The sequence below is a fragment of the Cervus canadensis genome, chromosome 21 (genome assembly GCF_019320065.1).
Source record: "Cervus canadensis isolate Bull #8, Minnesota chromosome 21, ASM1932006v1, whole genome shotgun sequence".
NCBI classification, from domain to species: domain Eukaryota; kingdom Metazoa; phylum Chordata; class Mammalia; order Artiodactyla; family Cervidae; genus Cervus; species Cervus canadensis.
The window spans coordinates 8,265,641-8,287,211 of record NC_057406.1 but is presented as its reverse complement, the minus strand read 5'-3'; the positions used below and the strand labels follow the sequence as shown (position 1 = coordinate 8,287,211).

The window sequence follows — 21,571 nt, the reverse complement described above, 5'->3', positions numbered from 1 at the left end:
GTCTCTACTATTTCTGTCCCATATTGTGCCCACCTTTGGGCGAAGTGTTCCCTTGATATCTCCAATTTTCCTGAAAAGATCTCTAGTCTTTCCCCTTCTGTTGTTTTCTTCTCGTTTTAGGCCCTGTTCATTGAAGAAGGCCTCCTTACCTGTCTCTGTGCTGTTCTTCGGAACTCTGCATTTAATTGGATATAACTTTCCCTTTCTCTCTTGCTTTTTGCTTTCTCTTCTTTCTTTAGCTATTTGTAAAGCCTCCTCAGATGACCACTTTACCATCTTGCTTTTCTTTTTCTTTGGGATAGTTTTGTTTGCTGCCTCTTGTACAATATTACAGACCTCTGTCCATAGTTCTTCAGGCACGCTGTTTTCTAGATCTAATCCCTTGAATCTGTTCATTACCTCCACTGCATATTCACAGGGGATTTAAGTCATACCTGGCTGGCCTACTGGTTTTCCCCGATTTCTTTAGTTTTAAGCCTGAATTTTGCTATGAGAAGCTGATGATCTGAGCCACAGTCAGCTCCAAGTCTTGTTTTTGCTGACTTTACAGCTTCTCTATCTTTTGACTACAAAAGTGAAAGTAAAAATCACTCAGTCAGATAATTTTATTTTTGGTATTGGCCATTTGGTGATGTCCATGTGTAAAGTCATCTCTTGTGTTGTTGAAAAAGGGTATTGCTATGATCAGTGCATTCTTTTGGCAGAATTCAGTTAGCCTTTGCCCATCTTCATTTTGTTATTCAAAGCCAAACTTGCCTGCTACTCCAGGTATTGCTTGACTTCCTACTTTTGCATTAAAATCCCCAGTGATGAATAGAACATCTTTTTTTGGTGTTAGTTCTAGTTGGTCTTTTAGGTCTTCATAGAACTGATCAGCTTCTTCAGCATCGGTGGTAGGGACATAGACTTGGATTACTGTGATGTTGAATAGCTTGCCTTGGAAATGAACTGAGATCATTCTGTCGTTTGCATTTTGGACTCTTTTTGTTTATTGTGAGGGCTACTCCATTTTTTCTATAGGATTCTTGCCCACAGTAGTTGGTACAATGATCACCTGAATTAAATTTGCCCATTCTGGTCCATTTAATCAGTCCATTTCTGGTTCACTGGTTCCTAAGATGTCAATGTTTATTCTTATCATCTCCTGCTTGACATGTCCAATTTACCTTGATTCATGGACCTAACATTCCAGGTTCCTATGCAATACTGCTCTTTGCAGCATTGGATTTTACTTTCATCACCAGACATATCCACAACTGAGCGTCGTTTACACTTTGGCCTAGACGCTTCATTCTTTCTGGGGCTATTAATAGTTATCCTCCACTCTTCCCCAGTAGCATATTGGATACCTTCAGACCTGGGGGACTCCTCTTTCAGTGTCATATCTTTTTGTCCTTTTATACAGTTCATGAGGTTCTCATGACAAGTACACTGGGGTGGTTTACCATCCCCTCCTCCAGTGGATCACATTTTGTCAGAACTCTCTGATAACCCATCTGTCTTGGATGGCTCTACACGGCATGGCTTACAGCTTCATTGAGTTATACAAGCCCCTTCACCACGACAAGGCAGTGATCTGTGAAGGGACAATGCAGGAGACCCAGGTTCCATCCCTGGGTTGGGAAGATCCCCTCTAAGGAAGTGTCAACCCACTCCAGTATTCTTGCCTGGAGAATCCCATGGACAGAGGAGCCTGGCGGGCCATAGTCCATGGAGTCACAAACAGTTGGACATGACTGAGCAACTAACACTTTCACTTTTTTTATCCCCCTGTTATGTGTTGGCGATATGATTAATTATAGCAGTTTGTGTATTTCAACTCTTCTTAGGGTACTATCTTTTTTGTCTCTCCCTAAGAGAGAATCTGTTCTTACAAGGAAGACCTGTAAGGAAATTAAATGTTGAAGACAGTTTTATGTTGATTCAGAGAGAGGAATATAATTTGGGGAGTCAACACTACCCTTTATGCCCCAGTGTGGTACAGTATCCTTTCTGCTTGAGGTTCTGTTTTTTAAATGTCTTAACTCCAATGTCTTGATTAAATTCTCTTCTAAATAATTACATTCTTTGCAACTTAAATGTCTAGTTAAAAAAAGTCCTTTTAATTTTCTGAATTATTAATTATACAGACCTTTTATAAATTCTGATAGTTAGTCCTTACCTTTATTTCTGCTCATACTCTTAACTCCTTCTTCTACCGTTATCTCTTCACATTCATCTTATGCTGCAGTGCAGCTTTTAAAAGTTTAGTCTTTGCAGATCTCTACAGTTGATAGTCCTTGTTTTATATTGACTACCAAATTTAACACTAAACTCTTTGAGAACCATTTGTTTGGTGCTTATTTAAAGGCTTTAGAAGTACTTGTCTGTTGGTCCAGTGGTTAAGAATTCGCCTTCCAATGCAGGCAGTGCAGGTTTGATCCCTGTTTAGGGAACTGAGAAAGCCCACATACCATGCAAAGACCCAGCATAGCCAAAAATAAATAATAAAGGCTTTGGGAAGCTTTGTAACATTTCCTAAATACAGAGGAAATGAAAGTATTTCCACATTACTCAGTTTATAGATAATTATCTTCAAAACACAGACCTTGGTATTTGGCCATAGGAAAGGGTTTTTTGGTTGTTTAATGTTTTATTTTCTGTTTTCTACCATCAGTTTTCATTAGCTTTCCCCCTGCCTTTGGACCATTAAAATATGTACATGGTGAAATAAACTTACTAAGAACAAATTGAAACCCTCTGTAATTTCAGTCATTGTTACACAGCAATAAATTGGGCATCAGAGAAATAGTTGGGTTTCTATATGATCTTTTCATATTATTTTTGGGAGAAAGGAAGTAAGTGTTATTTTCAAGTTTATTGGTATTTTGAAAATACCACAAAGAGGTTCAGTAGATAGTTATTTATGCTCATGGAATTTTTGCTGCTAGAAGTTTTAGCATAACCATAAACATTTTGTACTAGGTCTTTGGGAAACTTTCACTTGCTAATAAATTTTCTAATCTGCATTGAAGTCACTTAAATTAATTATTTGAAAATGTCTTTAAGTTCTAAGCTTTATTTTATGAGGTTTTCCCTGTGTTTCCTAATTGCAAATAATTGTAGACTGTGTGGATTGCTGGTCTTTATAGGCAAAGGTGCTAACTTTAAACACAATGAATGGGGTAGCACATGTGGCTCTCAGAAAACTACAGTTCATTTACTTAAAGTTTTATTTATTTAGCTTATATTTTACTTATGGACAGATAATATGCCTTTATGGAAAAGCATTTCTTGAAAGGCAAGATGTATTTGCCCAGTTCCTTGAAATTGGTGTTTTAAGGCTGCCTTTTTCGAGATGTTACTCTTATCATGTAGTTGTAAAATGTTTTGAACATAGGATTATGTAAGTATAGATAAAGAAGTGCATGTTCAGTTGCAGGAATTTTCAGTGGTATCATGAGGAGAAGGTAATGTTTATTCCCCCAAATTTTATGTTCTCTAGAGGGTATGGACACACGTTCTTCCCTGAGCACCACACCTTTCCCCTTTCCACCGGAGTCTCTGTGAACTGAGGTTTGGGCAGAAGTACTGGGGCAGCAGTGGGTGGAGGTTGGGGGGTGTTGGGGGAGAGATTGTAGTAAAGAGGAGGCACAATGTGAAGGCAGGTAGTGGAAGGTGAAAGGTCAGGCTGAGGGTTTATGCTCTGTCTTCAGCTCTACAAGAACAGACTTTTGCCAGCATGGTCACTGCTGTTGGCACCAGAAAGCATCAATAAGTGTATATCAAATAAATGAGGACATCAGTAAGTTTCCACAGACTGTTAAGAATCCCTGTTCTATACACTCACTTTGAAAATCTGAGGTGGGGTGACTAAAAATCCTAACTCGAGAATACTTTATTCATTATCAGCAGAAGAAAAGTAAAGGGATAACTTGCCATGTTTGACTTTATGTTCAGTACTTTCTTAAGTATATCCCAACAGACCCAATTTTATCACAGTTCTCTTTTAAGTGTCCCTGCCTGTAAACCAGGGGCTTTCCTGGTGGCCCAGAGGCTAAAGCATCTGCCTGCAATGCAGGAGACCTGGGTTTGATCCCTAGGTTGGGAAGATCCCCTGGAGAAGGAAATGGCAACCCACTTCAGTATTCTTGCCTGGAGAATCCCATGGACAGAGGAGCCTGGTAGGCTACAGTCCATGGGGTCCCAAAGAGTCGGACACGACTGAGCGACTTCGCTTTCACTTTCACGTGTAAACCAGTTGATTGTTGCTTATTTTGGAAAGGAAAAAAAAAAAAAGATTTTCTATCCAAGCCTGAAGTCTTTCTTTGCGTCTGAGGGCCTCCATAGGATGCCTTTAGCCTACTTATACATATTTCTTCTACTGTTTAAAAGATCTTCCTGCTCCTGCCCAGTGTCTCTCCATAAGGTCTTCCATGTGTATCTAGTTTCCTTCCCCCTTACATGCCTTTGTTCAAGCAAAGAGACTCTTCTTTCTGACCAGGAACAAATCTAGGTTTTGTGGGAATGCTCTTTAAGAAAAAGAAAATTAGATAACCAACAGGGACCTACTGTTCGACAGAGGGGACCCTACTCAGTATTCTGTGGTCATGTGTATGAGAGAAGAATCTAAAAAGGAGTGAAAACATGTGTGTGTAACTGAATCACTTTGCTGCACACCTGAAGCTAACACTACACTGTAAATTAACTATACTCCAGATAAAATTTAAAAAAAAGAAAAACATTGATTTCATTTACATAATTAGAGGTGCATCTGTACTAAGTTGCTTTAGTTGTGTCTGACTCTTTGTGAGCCTGTGGACTGTAGCCCGCCAGGCTCCTCTGTCCATGGGATTCTCTGGGCAAGAATACAGGAGTGAGTTGCTGTGCTCTCCTCCGGGGATCTTCCTGACCTGGCGATTGAACCTGTGACCCAGGGATCGAACCTGCATCTCTTATGTCTCCTGCATTGGCAGGCAGATTCTTTACCACTGATGCCACCTGGGAAGTCCTAATTAGAGGTACAAAAGTGAATATTTATTTACAATGAGGAAAGAAATCACAAAAATGGCAACTCAAGAATTGACAAATACAAAATTCAGAAAATAACATAATTTTATATTCATTTGTATTAATATTTCCCTAACATGTTGCTGTGAAATTTCTTTCCAACATTTTTTGGCTGCTTCCACTTTGATTACCTCTTCATATTACAACAATTCTGTGACATTTTCTAAAAAGAGATAAAAAGATAATTTGATGTCTTCTATAACATGGTTGACCAAAGTATGCTTTTTGTTACTGATAGATTTTAAAAGTTTCTTTCAGCTTCACAACTGCTGTTGTTGTTGTTCAGTTGCCCAGTCGTGTCCGACTCTTTGTGAGCCCGTGGACTGCAGCACTCCAGTCTTCACTGTCCTTCACTGTCTCCCGGAGTTTGCTCAAACTCATGTTCCTTGACTTGGTGATGCCATCTAACCATCTCATCCTCTGTCACCCCCTTCTCCTCTTGCCTTCAGTCTTTCCCAGCATCAGGGTCTCTTACGAGTGAGCTCTTTGCATCAGGGGGCCAGAGTATTGGAGTTTCAGCATCAGTCCTTTGAATGAATATTCATGATTAATTTCCTGAGGTATTGACTGGTTTGATCTCCTTGCAGTCCAAGGGACACTCAAGAGTCTTCTCTTAACATCACAGTTCAAAAGCATCAATTCTTTGACACTCAGCCTTCTTTGTGGTCCAACTCTCACATCCATACATGACTACTGGAGAAACCGTAACTTTGACTATGCAGACCTTGGTCGACAAAATAAGGTTGACAGCTGCTATTGGTGACATGATATAAACTTGTTATATAAACAAGTTGATATAAACTTGTTATATAAACATGATATAAGATTGTTATATCATGATAAACATGATATAAGATTGTTATCAACTTTGGGAGAACTCTAGCAAGTATCCTTCATATATGGGCTGTAGGATTGCAAGGCTACATTTTTTCTTGTGTACTGACTACCCTGAAATACTCTTTGAATTGACACATTTGTATCATGGTATGATCTACCCTGCACATTTCTGTCAGCATGTTCAGTGGCCCAGCAACATCTTTGTACACAGGACAGTTAATTGTAACTCAGCCACACACGGAATTGACTGAGGACCACATAAATATTTACCATTAAACCTAAAATCAATATATCATCAGTTTAGCTTTCCATTTAGGAACCCCCCAAGTACCTACAGCTACTAATTCAACTGACAGGGGGATCGTGGTGAAAAGAGGTAAAATGAAAAGAAGCTGTGGTTAACGATCTATGTTAAGTTTGTGAGGAAAAACATACTGTCTTTGCACATTTTATAAAAATAATTGGTCATTTGTAACAGAGTTGGAGAATTCACATTCCTAATTTCAAAATATATCATAAAGGTACAGTAATCAAAAAGAGTGTGATACTGGCATTAAGACAGGCAAATAGACCAATGGAATAGAATAGAAAGCCCAGAAATAAACCCTTGTATATAAGGTTGAATAATCTTTGACATGAGTGCCATGACCATTCCATGGGGGAAACAGACAGTCTTTTCAACATGTGGTGTTGGGGATTTTGGGTATCTATTTGCAAAAGGATCAAGTTAGACCCTTATCTTACACCATATACAAAAAATTGTCAAAAAAAAAATTGTCAAAGTGGATTAAAGACGTAAGCTTAAGACCTAAGACTTTGAAACTCCTGAAAGAAAACACAATAAAAGCTTCATGACATTGGACTTGCAATGGTTTTTTGGATAGGACACCAAAAACAGCTAAAAAAGCAAAAATAGACAAATGGAACTACATCAGACTTAAAAAATTTTGAAAATTTTGTGCATCAAAGAACATAGAGTGAAAAGGTGTCCTACAGAATGGGAGAAAATATTTGCAAATTGTGTATCTAATCAGAGATTAATATCCAGAATATATAAAGAGCTACAACTCAACAACAACAAAAATCAAATAACATGATTTAAAAATATCCAAAGGGCTTGAATAGACATTTCTCCAAAGACGATAACATAAATGGCCCATAAGCATATGTAAGGACACTCTGCATCACTAATCAGCAAGGAAATGTAAATCAAAACCACAATGAGGTGTCATTTCACACTCATCAGGATGACAACTATCAAAAAAAATAAAAAACAAATAACATGTTGGCAAGGATGTGGATAAATTGGAACCTTTGTGAACTATTGGTGGGATTATAAGATGCCATAACTTCTATGGAAAACAGTATTAAGTTTCTTCGAAACTATGTTTTCTACATGACAAATTCCAACTCATTCTTTGAGACTCAGTTTAAAATCTTACCTCCTCTATGAAACCTTTTCTGACTTACAGCAGTTCTTCGTATTCCTAGAGCGTAACCATCTTATATCTTTATTTGTATTTTAATTATGGCACTCACTATGCCATATTTGAATTATGAATTTTCACATCTCTGTCCTTCAGGGTGTTAAAATCCTCTTTGTACCCTCCTGGGCTTGGTTCTAGTATAGTACCTAATACATAGTAGATCCTAAAAAATGGTTCTTGACTGTATGAATGAATGGTGACTTCAGAGTTTGGAGTCTTTTTTTTTCCTTTTTTGTCTCTGCTATCTGGCTTACAGGATCTTAGTTCCCCAGCCAGGGATTGACTCTGGGGCCACAGCAGTGAAAGCGCTGGGTCCTAACCCTGGACTTCGAGGGGAGAACCTGGAGTCTTATTTGGGTTGATTGGCCTTACTATACTTTGTGGTCACAGATTGCATTCTTATTAACAGTAGTAGCCAGTTACTTTATGATAGAAGCTCTTCTACTTTTTAATATGTTGCGTGTTCTCTGTACCTATATTTATGCCTCCATCTGATCCAGGCTATCTTCCCTCACCTAGAAGGCTATATTCACCTTCCAACTTGTCTCTACTTTTCCTCATGGTCCTTGGTAGCGTATTTTCCATAGGCAAGCCAGGATCAGCTTTTGAACATGTAACTCTAATCCTGTCTAGAGTGGTTGTAAGACCAGCATGGGTCCTTGGAATGCTTACTTTGAGAAGTTTTAGAGACTTTTGTCCCACTTTATAGGAAACATGTTAAAAGGTATCCACATCCTGTATTAAATACATGGTTTTATTTATTTTTTATCATAGATAAAAGAATTTTAATTGTTTTGCTTTTGGCATTCTCTGGCTACAAATAACTGACTTAATTTGTAATTACCCTTAAGATTTTTTAATGATTAACATAGCATTTTTTGCAGAGTGAGAATTGTTCTCAAATGTAGTGAAAACTTAAGAAATGTTTACCTTAATGAATGGAGTTGCTTGGTGTTATAGTCTGAGGACACTTAAGCATTTATTAATTTTTATCATTATAATTTTCTTTCTGTATGTTGGACTTGTAAATATATTTTTTCAGATCCCAAACATTTGCCTAGACCCTCGAAAAGCTTGTAGATCCCAGGTATTAAGTGGAGAGTGAATAATGGATAAAATGGCACTGTTCACTCTCCTTTAATATTCTTCTGTGACTTTACATTCTTCTTACAATAAAATCCTTACCTTTCTGTGACCTGCAAGACCCAGTTTGATCTACTTTCTTCTACCTTCATCTCCCACCTCTCTCCCCAGGCATCTGGCCTAACCTCCTGATCATCCTTCTTGTTCTTTGAACACTCAAGTGGTTGCTTTTCTTTTTCTAAAATTTATTTTTATTTTTTATTTCCTTTTGGTTCTGCTGGGTCTTTGCTGTTGCACAGGCTTTTCTCTAGCTGCGGTACATGAGCTTCTCATTGTAGTGGCTTCTCTTGTTTTGGAGCACAGGCTCTAAAGTTGTGGCTTGTGGACTCAATAGTTGTGGCTCGCAGGCTCTGGAGCACAAGCTCAATAGTGTGGCGCACAAGCTTAGTTGCCCCATAGCACGTGGGATCTTCCTGGATCAGGGATCGAACACTTGTCTTCGGCACTGGCAGGCAGATTCTTTACCACTGAGTCACTGTGGAAGCCCAAGCAGTTGCTTTTCAACTCAGCTTAAATGCCCCTTCTGAGAAAAGCCTTCCTTAGCTCCTGATATAAAGTGAGTCTCCCTCAGTTTTACCATAGTCTCCCAGGTAGCTCAGATGGTAAAGAATCCACCTGTAATGCCGGAGACCTGGGTTCAATCCTGGGTTGGGAAGATCCCTTGGAGAATGGAATGGCAACCCACTCCATTATTCTTTCCTGGAGAATTCCATGGACAGAGGAGCCTGGTGGGCTACAGTTCATGGGGTTGCAAAGAGTTGGACATCACTAATCGACTTTCACTTTCACCAACTCTTTAATTCCTTCTGAGTGAGTTTCTTTCTCCCACGAGGATATTGCTCCATGGGGGAATGAACCTACCTTATTTGGTACTGCTGTATCCCCAGCACCTAGCACAGAGTCTGACACATACAAGGCAGTTAGAATATACTTGTTGAACAAATAAAGAGTTCTATTAATAAATTTTGTAGTTTAACAATTCTTGCATTGTTGTTGTAAACTTTTCATGGTCATAATAAATTATGCTCTAATCCGCTAAGTTCTATTTGCTGATATTTTACTTGGGATTTTTGTGTCCATCTTCACAAGTGAAGATTGATCTATAGTTTTATTTTTTTGTATCATGTCTTAGTTCAGATGGGTATTAGGAAATACGCTAGCCTCATAGAATGAATTAAGAAAGATTTCTTTCTATTCTGTAAGTTTGAGAACAGTATGGATAATGTAGAGATTATCTGTTTGGTAGAAGAAAACCACTTGTGCCTGATATTTCAGTGGCTAGTTCTTTGAATATCTTACATATTTCTGCTATGGGTTTTTGTTATTTTTGTAACTTTTCTTGAATTGACCTTCAGTTCAGTTCAGTCACTCAGTTGTGTCCGACTCTTTGCGACCCCATGAACTGCAGCACGCCAGGCTTCCCTGTCCATCACAACTCCCAGAACTTACTCAAATTCATGTCCATCAAGTCAGTGATGCCATCCAGCCATCTCATCCTCTGTCGTCCCCTTCTCCTCCTGCCTTCAATCTTTCCCAGAATCAGGGTCTTTTCCAGTGAGTCAGTTCTTTGTGTCAGGTGGCCAAAGTATTGGAGCTTCAGCTTCAGCATCAGTCCTTCCAGTGAATATTCAGGGTTGATTTCCTTTAGGATTGACTGGTTTGATCTCCTTGCAGTCCAAGGGACTCTCAAGAGTCTTCTCCAACACCACAGTTCAAAAGCATCAATTTTTTGGTGCTCAGTTTTCTTTATGATTCAACTCTCCATACATGACATACAATATCCATACATGACCACTGGAAAAACCATAGCTTTGACTATACAAACCTTTGTCGGTAAAGTAATGTTTCTGCTTTTTAATATGCTGATTAGGTTGGTCATAGCTTTTCTTCCAAGGATCAAGCATCTTTTAATTTCATGGCTTCAGTCACCATCTGCAGTGATTTTGGAGTCCAAGAAAATAAAGTCTCTTACTGTTTCCATTGTTTCCCCATCTATTTGCCATGGAGTGATGGGACTGAATGCCATGATCTTAGTTTTCTGAATGTTGAGTTTTAAGCCAGCTTTTTTACTCTCCTCTTTCACTTTCATCAAGAGGCTCTTTAGTTCCTCTTCACTTTCTGCCATAAGGGTGGTGTCATCTGCACATATCTGAGGTTATTGATATTTCTCCCTACAGTCTTGATTCCAGCTTGTGCTTCATCCAGTCCAGCAGTTCGCATGATGTACTCTGCATATAAGTTAAATAAACAAGGTGACAATATACAGCCTTGACATACTCCTTTCCCAACTTGGAACCAGTCCATTGTTCCAGTTCTAACTGTTGCTTCTTGACCTGCACATAGATTTATCAGGAGGCAGGTAAGGTAGTCTGGTATTACCATCTCTTCAAGAGTTTTCCACAGTTTGTTGTGATCCACACAGTCAAAGGCTTTAGCATAGTCAATGAAGCAAAAGTTAGTGTTCTTATGAAATTCTCTTGCTTTTTTGTGAGCCAGTGGATGTTGGCAATTCGATCTCTGGTTCCTCTGCCTTTTCTAAATCTCACTTGAACATCTGGAAGTTCTCGGTTCACGTACTATTGAAGCCTCGCTTGGAGAATTTTGAGCATTACTTTGCTAGCGTGTGAGATGAATGCAATTGTGCAGTAGTTTGAACATCCTTTGGCATTGCCTTTCTTTGGGATTGGAATGAAAGCTGACCTTTTCCAGTCCTGTGCCAGGGGACCTTCCCAACCCAGGGATCAAGCCCAGGTCTCCTGCATTGCAGGTGAATTCTTTACCATCTGAGCCACCTGGAAAGCCTAAGAATACTGGAGTGGGTAGCCTATCTCTTCCCCAGGGGATCTTCCCAACCCAGGAATCAAATCAGGGTCTCCTGCATTGCAGACGGATTCCTTACCAGCTGAGCTAGCAGGGAAGCCCCTTGAGTTGACCTTGGTAATTCCTGTTTTCTTTGACTATCATCCATTTTATTTAATCTTCAGGTTTATTGACATTAAATTATGTGTAATTCTCTCATAATTAAAAAAAATTCTCTCCAGATCTGTAGTTATAATGTCCCTGTTCTTAGCCCTAATGTTAATTATAACTTTTCTCTTATTTTTAGTTAATGAGAACTTCCAAAGGATTATCCCCTTTTGTTAGTTTTTATTTTTCATTAATCTTTAAAACTTAATTTAAAAATTTATTTTTATTGAAGTATAGCTAATTTATAGTATTGTGTTAGTTCAGGTGTGATTCAGCTTTACATATATTTTATATATTCAGTTATATATGTGTATATATATATATTTATAGGCTTTATATATATATATATATATATATATATATAGGCTTTCCAAGTGGCTCAGTGGTAAAGAATCCACCTGCCAATGCAGGAGACATGGGCTCAATCCCTGGGTCAGGAAGATACCCTGGGGGAAGAAATGGCAGCCCTCTTCAGTATTCTTGCGGGAATAATCCCACAAACAGAACAGCCTGGTGTTGACTGAGCATACACATTATATATATATCCAGTTATATATACGTGTGTGTGTATGTGTGTGTATATATATAGATACAGATATAGATATTCCTTTTCAGATTCTTTTCCCACATAGGTTATTACAAAATATTGAGTATAGGTCCCTGTGCTATACAGTAGGTCCTTATTGGTTATCTATTTTATATATAGTAGTATTTTATATATGTGTGTATCTGCTAATCGCAACCTTCTAATTTATCCCCCCCCCCCAACTCCCCTTTCACCTTTGGTAACCATAAATTTGTTGTCTGTGTCTGTGTCTTTCTGTTTCATTAATAAGTTCATTTATATCATTTTTTTAGATCCCAAATATAAACAATATCACATGATAGTTGACTTTTATAACTTTTCTCTTATTTTTAGTTAATGAGACCTTCCAAAGGATTATCCACTTTTGTTAGTTTTTGTGGCTTACTTCAGTTAGTATGATAATCTCTAGGTCCATCCATGTTGCTACAAATGGCATTATTTCACTTTTGTGGCTGAGTAATATTCTTACATATATATATGCCACATGTTCTTTATCCCGTTCATCTGTTGATGGACATTGGGTTGCTTCCATGTCTTGACTATTGTAAATAGTGCTGAAGTGAACATTGGGGTGCATGTCTCTTGGTTTTCTCTAGGTATACGGCCAGTTATTTATTTTTTTAAGACAAAGTTTTTAACTTAGGTATAGTTGATCTACAGTAGGTTAATTTCTGCTGTATAGCAAAGTGATTCAGTTATACATACATATTTTTTTACATGCTTTTTCATTATGGATTATCTTAGTTCCCTGTGTTATATAGTTCCCTGTGTTATATAGTAGGACTTGTTTTTTATCCATTTTGTATGTAATAGTTTGCATCTGGTAACCCTGAATTCCCAGTCCATCACCCCCATATCCCCTTCCCCCTTGGCAACCACAGGTCTGTTCTCATTGAGTCTTTTTGTTTCATAGATAGATTCATTTTAAAACAAACAAAAATTTTTTGAGTCGATAAAGATTCAGTCTACTCTTCTTTTGACTTTTACTTTATGTTTATAATTTGGTCTTTATTTTCTTTTTTGAGTTTGTTACTCATTTTCTAGATTTTTGGGTTAAATGTTCAGTTTGTCATTTTCAATCCTGTTTCCTCATAGAAATATTTTAGTAGTTGTTATATAATCACCAAAGATGGCAACATTGAAAGATAACACTCATTTGAGTATCTAAGTTCTGGCTTGTTTTAAAAGTAAGCTCATTTTTTGTTACATTGTATCCTCACCTTGTAATATAATTTAAAAACACTAGTTGCTAACATAAAAAAGTACAATAAATATAAATATATCAGGAAGTCCAAAATGTCTGGGAATACAGGAAAAATATGCCTTTATTATATTTCTTTCTTTTAGATGAACAATTGGATTAATTGCTTTAAGTTTAGAGATAACTCACCAACAGAAAAATTCCCTGGAGGTTGAAGAAAATTAACAATCATATTATATGAAAATAGAACTAATATTTTGCTTTAAAATTTGTCCCTGTTTCTGGACTTCTTGTGCAGCTTCTTATTTAACAGAAAGGAATACATATACATTTGTATACAATAATATCTGCATTGAGGAGTGGAGACTTAGCAATATTTAGTTTTCTAAAGAAATTCTGTCCATCACAAATTAAAACAAGGCAGTCATACAGTCTCCATGCATTCTAACGTGTTGAGTATGTTCCACATAAGTAAGCTTTCCGTAACTCATCTGGAAGGTATTGGAAGGATAAAAATAGACTAAATGTTCAAAATTTCCATCCTAGGAGTTTCCTGCTTTTGCCTACATCTCAATTGTCAGTCCAGGTCCTGGCTCCTACTCCACTCTGGTCTGTGCAAAGACAGTGGAAGCGTTTACGCCATAAATATTCAGCCTGCCAGATCGTCTGGGCATTGGCCTCTGCCTGCCCTGAAACAGCTCCTTTCCTGCTCTTCTGTCAGAGTGGAAAAAGGGAAGGAGGGAGACTGGACAAAGACCCAGCAGCCAGGATGACAAACATGTGGGATTTAAAAGGGTTCATAGGTTTGTTTTCAAGGAATACAGGGCTTACAGAATCCATCCGTGCTCTGCTGGTTGGCATGTCAGATTATGCTCTGTCAGCCCAGCTCGTTTGGGGGAGTCACACTGTGGAATCGGACCCTTTCTGGTTCACAGAGATAGATGGAGTCTGATGGTCACAGGGCACATTTGCCCGCTTTCTGTCATTTTAGTTACCTTGCTTCCTTAAGCAGTCCTTAAATAGATAGAAATGAGTGTCTGGAAACTATGTGACTTTTATTCCTTGTCTTTGGATGGCGCATTTCCTCAGATCAGCCCAGCACTTCTGAATGGAAGTCTAAGTCATTCATTCATTCATTTCCCTACTATGCAGGCTGGGTAGGTGTCGGGCCCCACACAGCAGTGAAGGAAGATGTAGTGTGTCCTTAGGCATACTAGGAATAATCAACTGCAAGCAAGTTCTTTGACAATTAATAAATTGCAGTTATGACCAGTGCTATGAAGAAGCAGTAAAGGAATTATGGGAGTGTTAAACAGGAAGGCCTAGTCTAGACGGGGAGGGTCAAGGAAAACTTTCCTGGGGTAATGACTTGAGATGGCAAGGATAAGATGAAACAGAACTGCTAAAAAGAAAGAAACAGAGAGTACGGTTTTTAGGGCTGAAAGGAACCAAAGATACCATCTACTGATGGCCGATCCTTACATTCCACAAATGAGAAAACTGAGGCCCAGAAGGTGAAGGGAGTTGCCTGATGAAGGTTACACAGCTTGTTAGCCCCAGGGCTAGAGATGCGAACCCAGCACGGCTTTCTTAGGTGGGTGAACCCAGCACGGCTTTCTTAGGTGGGTAGGAAGCAAGGTGCGCTGAGTCAGAAGGGACTTAGGCATGGGGGAAACCAGGCAGGTTTAAATTTAGCGCTGCCTCCAGGTCAGCTGAAGAGCTACTTCTTCAGGTTGGGGAGGGCATTAAAAGTGACTCATCTGACAGTTTGCTGTAGCATAGTTTGGGGTGAGGGGAGGAGGTACCAAACATGCATGCACCTGAAACAATAAATGTGGCGATCCAGTAGTTAAGACTCCATGCTTCCAGTGCTGGGGGCACAGGTTCGATCCCTGGTCGGGGAACTTGAGATCCCGAATGCTGTGCAGCATGGCCAAAAAATAAATAAATAAATGAAATAACAATTAAAATAATAAAGTAATTTTTAAAATATAAATATGGAGTTCAGTTGGGAGACCACTCACTGTTCTGTAGCTGTCTAGCTGTGTGACGGAGAGAAGTCACATAACCTCTCTGAATTGGAATTCACAGCTTATACTTTGGTATATTTCCTTTCAGTCTTTTCCTGTGCATTTTAGGAGCTTGTTAGAGATCAGTTGTGTCCTATATTTCACCTCAGTCTTTGAAGACGAAAGTCTCCTGTTTGGGTAAAATATTGTTTAAGTCCCCCTTTAAAGAGCAGTTTGCCAGCCTGTGCTTGCCCAAACATCCAGAGAATGACTGTAGCAAGTGAGCCAAGCTCCAGGATCTGTAAGAATCGTTAGCAACTGAGCATATTTCTATAAAGCAATAAAGGTTTTTCTATTTTGTTCATCTGTTACCCTTATGCTGTTGCCACTTTCACATTCAGTGTGCGTAGGTGGAGAGTATGAGATAACAGCGTTTCACAGATGAAAGTGAGTGGAAAAGGGCCGCTTTCCCTTTAAGGCAGTTTCAGCCCAAGCTCCCGCCCCTTTCCTGATTGACAGACCTACCCGAAGTCACATGATCCGCCTCTATTTGAAGGTCACAAAAAGCTGCTTCCTTTAGAGACAGAGGGGGAGAGAGAGAGCAAGAGGGAGAGTGAGTGTGAGAGTTAGTTCAAGCCAAAATGGCCGACAGAGTCTCTGCTGGTTTCTGAATATTTAAAATACAAAAAAACAGATAGACAAAAAGAAATCATTTTTTGGACCTTTTTTCATTTCCATTTCTACCTTGTATGCCTCAATTTGCTGGATTTAAGCACTGCTGCACTTTATGAGGTTGGTAAATATTTTCGATTTTTTAAAACCAATTGATTTATATGGATCTTGTCTAACCGTTTTCACTAGTGGTGTTGCAAATCGACATTTGTCTAGCATGGAGACTGGCTTCAGACATTTCGTGAATCTGTGTAAATCAGACCCGTGATGTACTTTTGGTTCGGCATTTTAGAAATGGAAAAGCCTTGGTAAAATATTTAATTTTGAAGTCACTTAATTGCACTTTTAATTTATATGCAGATTTTCATCCTCGTTTGTGTCTTGCAAATAAATGAAGCTGCGAGTAATTGAAAATTTGATATTTAGAGGTTTTTTTTAAAAAAAAAAAAACACAGACCTCTCCCTACCCCCTTAAATCTGCTGCAAAAATTTGCATAAATATAAATGGGTTTGCATTCTTTCGGCTGCTAAGGCCGACAAAGGATCTGGGAGGGCAAGCACTACCACGGGAAAGCCTTTTTCTTTTTTTCTTAAAGCTTGGCCATCCTTCCTAGAGAGATGTAAAACCTAAAATAAGACCTGATACATTTTAAACATCAGGCTGGGGGCGAGTGAACACCAGGAGGTTTGGGGTTTGTAGATTCCCCGGCTTGTAAACCTCCCAAGCAGTGTGTGGATCACCCCTCTCCTCTCGGCGCGCGCTCATTTGCGCTGGGTCTCTGTGTGTGTGCTTCAAATGTGCAGCCAGATGCGCTTTTATTTTGATCGTGGTTTGAACCAAATGGTGGGAGTATCTTGTAAACATGGTGTTTGAAAGATAGAACCGCTCATCACCCCGATTAGGAATTATTTCTCTCTCAGTTTCTCCCTGTGGGTTGGCCTTCTCCGTTTCTCACGGCTTACAATTTCTGTTTAATTTTATACGGATGAACTGGGCTTTTCAGCACAAATTCAGCTTCTGTATGTCTAGTTGTCTGTTTTGGCCACGTATTCATTGTGAAATGGTCGTATCTGGTCACCTCAGTAAGTAGCTGTACGTGTATGTCTGTTGGTTACCCTCGAAACTGTGTGCAGTGAGTGCCCTGAAGTTAAATTCCATTACTCCTAATGCAGGATTCTAGAAAGCCTGGGGATGGGGAGGGAAGAGGACTGAAAACTTGCCTTCTCAGAGCCACCTCCCCCGATCGTTGTGAGAGTGTGATGTAATGCTCTCGGTCTGGTGGGCTGAAAGGATTGTAGTTTGTGATGTGGCGGGGAAATAGCCCTCACCCCTGGGGAAACTACCCCATCCCCCTCAGCATATCCCTGGCTCGAAGAGGCCTTGTTTTCTTTTCTTTTCTTTTCTCCTAATTTGTATCCTCCTGATTTATGCCTTAGCATATTGGCAGGAGAAAGAGACTGTTCTTCTAAAGCTGTTACAAAGTATAGTTTAGAAAGGCCATTTAAAATATGCAAATTGAATTGTCATATCCCCATCATTAAATATGTAGACTTGGATTAAAGGTAATTAAGCATAAATGGAATAATTTTGATCAGAAGGGAGCAGTGGGGCTTTTTTTTGTTTCCTTTTTAATTAATCTAATTATAAGATGCTTGCTGGGCCTGAAAGTGTTAAAAAAAATGGAAAAAATGCTGGACCATTTTGAAAATTTGACAGTCTGCAAGAGGGTGTGTAGTGCTTTCAAAAGCTTTATTCACTGTTAAAATGGATTGGCCTCTTGTGCTGAAAATGGCCTGTTTCTTTGGGTCAATTGTTTGTAGATGAAGGGACTTTCACGCTAATTTAACAAAAAGACGTTCCATTGGAATTCATAAAGATAATTAAAGTCCTCTGTCTCTAAAGAGCAAGTATTTTATTATTTTTTTTTAAATTAATGTTGTTAGTAGCAATGGAAATGAGTGGGGAAGTGACAGTTTAAATTCAGTGTAAATTTTTTTGGGGGTAGAAGTTCAGCTTTTGTGTAAGATTGGAAACATTACATTCAAAAGGTAATCTGGAACAAATTTGTCTCTTAGAAAATTTTTTTACAGCTTGAATTTAAAGGAAAAGACGTAGAAATTACCATAGTAATAGAGAGCGTTGCTTTGTGGTAGACCTGAGGAAAATTAGAGTTCTGATTTTTGTTGTTGTTTTTTTTTTCTGAAAATGAAAGCGCTTATTTGGGGCTTTACTTGTTAGATGATTCACTTTATGCCCATTTCCTAAGTTGGCCTTACAGAAGAAGAATGAGATGAACCTCCGCTTTCCACATTTTGTCATTAGCTTGTTTTTTTTGGACTATGTAAACATGTGAATAGCAGGTTAATTCAGTTTGCAGAGCGGAGGGACCAGAAGCAGGGTGCCTGCTTTCTAAGGCAAGGAGGAGAATAATATAATGAACATTTAACAGAACGCCATCTGATTCTTTGAAATGTTTTGGTAAATATTCTCCTCTCTAGACAGGTTGAGAAGTGTGATAAATAAGACCTGGTTTCACGTATGTTAAGCGTTATGGCTCTGGTGAGTTTCAGAAGCTCAGCTGCCATTTTGGATCTAAGTTCCTGCAGAGCCAATCCTTATGGCACACCAAACTCTGGTAATTCAGGAGCAAATAAAAATGAGTTATACATCAAGCATGCAGGTGGATAGTACTTAATTTGTGCCTTTTGTTGAAGTTTTCTTTCTGTTGGCACTGTGAAATGAAGCTTTAAAAACTTTAGAGATGTGGCTGATGTTATGAAGAGCAAAACGCAGAGATACTAGAACTTGCACGTTGTGGTTTTTAAAAATGAGGCAGTGTACGCAGAGGAAGTTTCTGTCTGGAGAAAAAATAATATAATCTTCACTAAAGTCTCCACACCCCCAATGCCTATTTCCTTTTGCTGGGTCTACTTGTGATATTATAGTGATGTTACTATTCACAATGCTACTGTGTTGCAGAAAGAAATGTCACAGATTCATTATTAAGATTTTACTGAAACATCACAAAAATTGATAGAGCCGTTTAATCAGAAGTGGTATCTTATTTTTAAACTGTTTTTCAGTCCTTCTATCTGCATACCAGAAAGGAAGCGTCGGCATCTTTGGTATATGGCGCAAACTCAGCTCCGTTGTTCAGTTTTGAATGGCCATTTGTTATTCTCTTTCGCCACTGGGACAAGTCATTTAGAAATCAGCTTCTAAAAATTGAAGCAGAGACTTACAAGGCTTTTCCAGTTCTTAATCCTACAAGAGACATGGAAGGAGTGATCTGTGATGATGAGACCTTCAGGTTCTGCAGAGTAGGCCCTAGCAGATAACAGTAGTAAGGGGTTAGGCCTCACCCTACCCAGCTGCCCCAGGACTGAAAAGTCTGCAAGAAATTTAATTTTTACAACTCAGTATAATCATTGACCTTCTGTCATTTAAACTGGACAAGACCCTGAGGCAACACAGATGAATGTACTTTGTCCCAATCCTAAGGAGTACCACTCTAGCGGGGGAGACGCTCGGTGAGAGAACCAGTCGTCTTGGTGCTCTGTGAGAGGTGGAGCAAGTCCCTGGTGCGTGAGTAGCCTGAGTATCTGTGAGGAGAACCCTTGTTTAAAGAAGCCAGATAATTACTTCTCATTAATTTTTAGTTGTCATTTGGCTGTTAGATTTTCTTTAAGTGGACCTTGTGATTTAAAGGTGGGGTTTCTGACCATTGACTGGGGAGTACGGCAGCCTAGGCAAATTGTTTCCTAGTACAGTATTGTTCAAGGATTTACACTAATCCGACTTCCCTCACCTGCTTCTTATGATTAGAACTGGTGGTGGAGTGGGGTGGGGTGGGGTGAATTGAAGCCACTTGGCCTGAAAAGGGATTTAACCCATAATGGTGACATTTTAACATGTTTTCCTTTCTTCCTTCAAATATTCAGCCATCATTTATGCTAGGTGCTGGTGTAGGTGCTTTGAGAGCTAAGAATTAATTTGGTCGGCCCAGGGCCCCCAGTAACCACTGGTTCATGTGGAAATGTTTGCCATCTGATGACTATCTAACCTACTGCTTTGGGTTACAACTAGGGTAATGCTATAATTCCTTTCACCTGATGGTTTCCTCACTGATAATCAGGGAATGAATGGTAATTTTTGCTTCTGGTTGTTCTAGAGACTTCCACTTAAGGTTTGATGAGGTAGTCATTTTATCCATTATTATTTTTTTTAGCTGTGCAAAATTATCTTTTAAATGATCTGAGAACCCTGCATGATCAGTTGTCTCCCTAGTTCCTCTAGCACATCCCTCAGTTTTCTTTTAATGCCCTTCAGGTGTGTCACTCGGGCTTCCCTGGTGGCTCAGTGCAGGAGACCTGGGTTTGATCCCTGGGTCAGGAAGATCCCCTGGAGAAGGAAATGGCAACCCACTCCAGTATGCTTGCCTGGGAAATCCTATGGACAGTGGAGCCTTGTGGGCTACAGTCCATGGGGTCGCAGAGAGTCGGACATGACTGACGATTAAACCATCACCAGTTGTATCAGTGTCTGAAATCACATTATTTGTGTGTGGCACCTCACTCCCCACAACCCAAAGCAGACTTGAGTGTTGTGCGTGTTGCTCAGCCTTCAGTGTCTAGAATAGGGCTTAGCACAAGTGAGTACTCAGTAGAAATGTTTTTGAAGTAGACCTGAGTATAAGGTCACCAGGACCAGCTATGTGACCACCAACCCCTGTTTCTTCATCGGTAAAATGGACACAATGCTTTGTTGTGAAGCATAAAGGAAATGCTGGAACGAAAAGACCAGCACCTTAGTCGCGTTGCTTAGTAAGTGTTTCCTTCCCCTTTGCTCTCTCTCTTTCTCTCTTTGTTCAATAAACCAGAAAGGCTGTAACGGCCCCACAGAAGCCTCGGTCCTCTGATGGCTCCCAGGATTGGGACGCTCAGGCAGTGATTGCGCGAAACCTCCGCCTGGACGAGGACAGGAGCGGCGCTGAGCCCTTTCTTTTGTTCAAGTCTCTACATTCCTATGGTCTGATGTCGTCTCTTCATGCGCTCCAGTTTCCTTCAGGCTCTGCCCCTGTGGTGTATCCACATTTGCTTGGCTGCTTTTCATACATTCTGTGTTTTGCATCAAAAGGTTCTCAACAGTTTCAAATGAATTGGTCTTAGAGTTTACAAGGCAAAGGAGAACAGAAAATGCAGTGTTTTTTCCCTTCATTTTTATTATTCTGAGCCTGCACATAGAAACTGTATTTATTTAACCAAACTGCTAATAGTTTTGACTCAGAAGACAGATAAAATTAAAATTTAGGTCAATTACCCACTTGATACAATGCTTTTGAATTAATAAAGATGACACATAGCATTCATTCATTGACCTTGGACTGGAATTGATTGCAAAGAAAACCATTTTTATCTGTTAATTCATTTCAGCAAATAATTATTGAATACCTGTTACCTGCCAGGCATTGGAATAAGTGCTAGCATAGGAGTTTTATAGTAGGGAGATTTTCTTTCCAGGTACCATTATGAAGTTAGAAAGAATATAAATGCAGGGAGCCTGGTCAGTCCTCAGGGTGTTGGACAATTACGAAAGAGGGACACGCAACCCACATAGAAG

General features: G+C 39.3%; 1 protein-coding gene across 9 annotated transcripts in view; it reads left to right on the top strand.

Annotated features, from left to right (window-relative positions):
* Positions 1 to 21,571, top strand: part of TNRC6B (trinucleotide repeat containing adaptor 6B) — a 254,595-nt gene that overhangs the window by 99,339 nt on the left and 133,685 nt on the right. For 2 of the 9 annotated variants that reach the window (XM_043440506.1, XM_043440503.1), the window contains exon 1: positions 15,850 to 16,071. The exons of the other annotated variants lie outside the window; for them this stretch is intronic. In XM_043440506.1, the coding sequence (XP_043296441.1) occupies positions 16,067 to 16,071 (5 nt within the window). In that variant the 5' untranslated portion in view covers positions 15,850 to 16,066. Of the gene's footprint in view, positions 1 to 15,849; positions 16,072 to 21,571 lie in introns of those variants that run through there. 9 annotated transcript variants of the gene reach the window in all.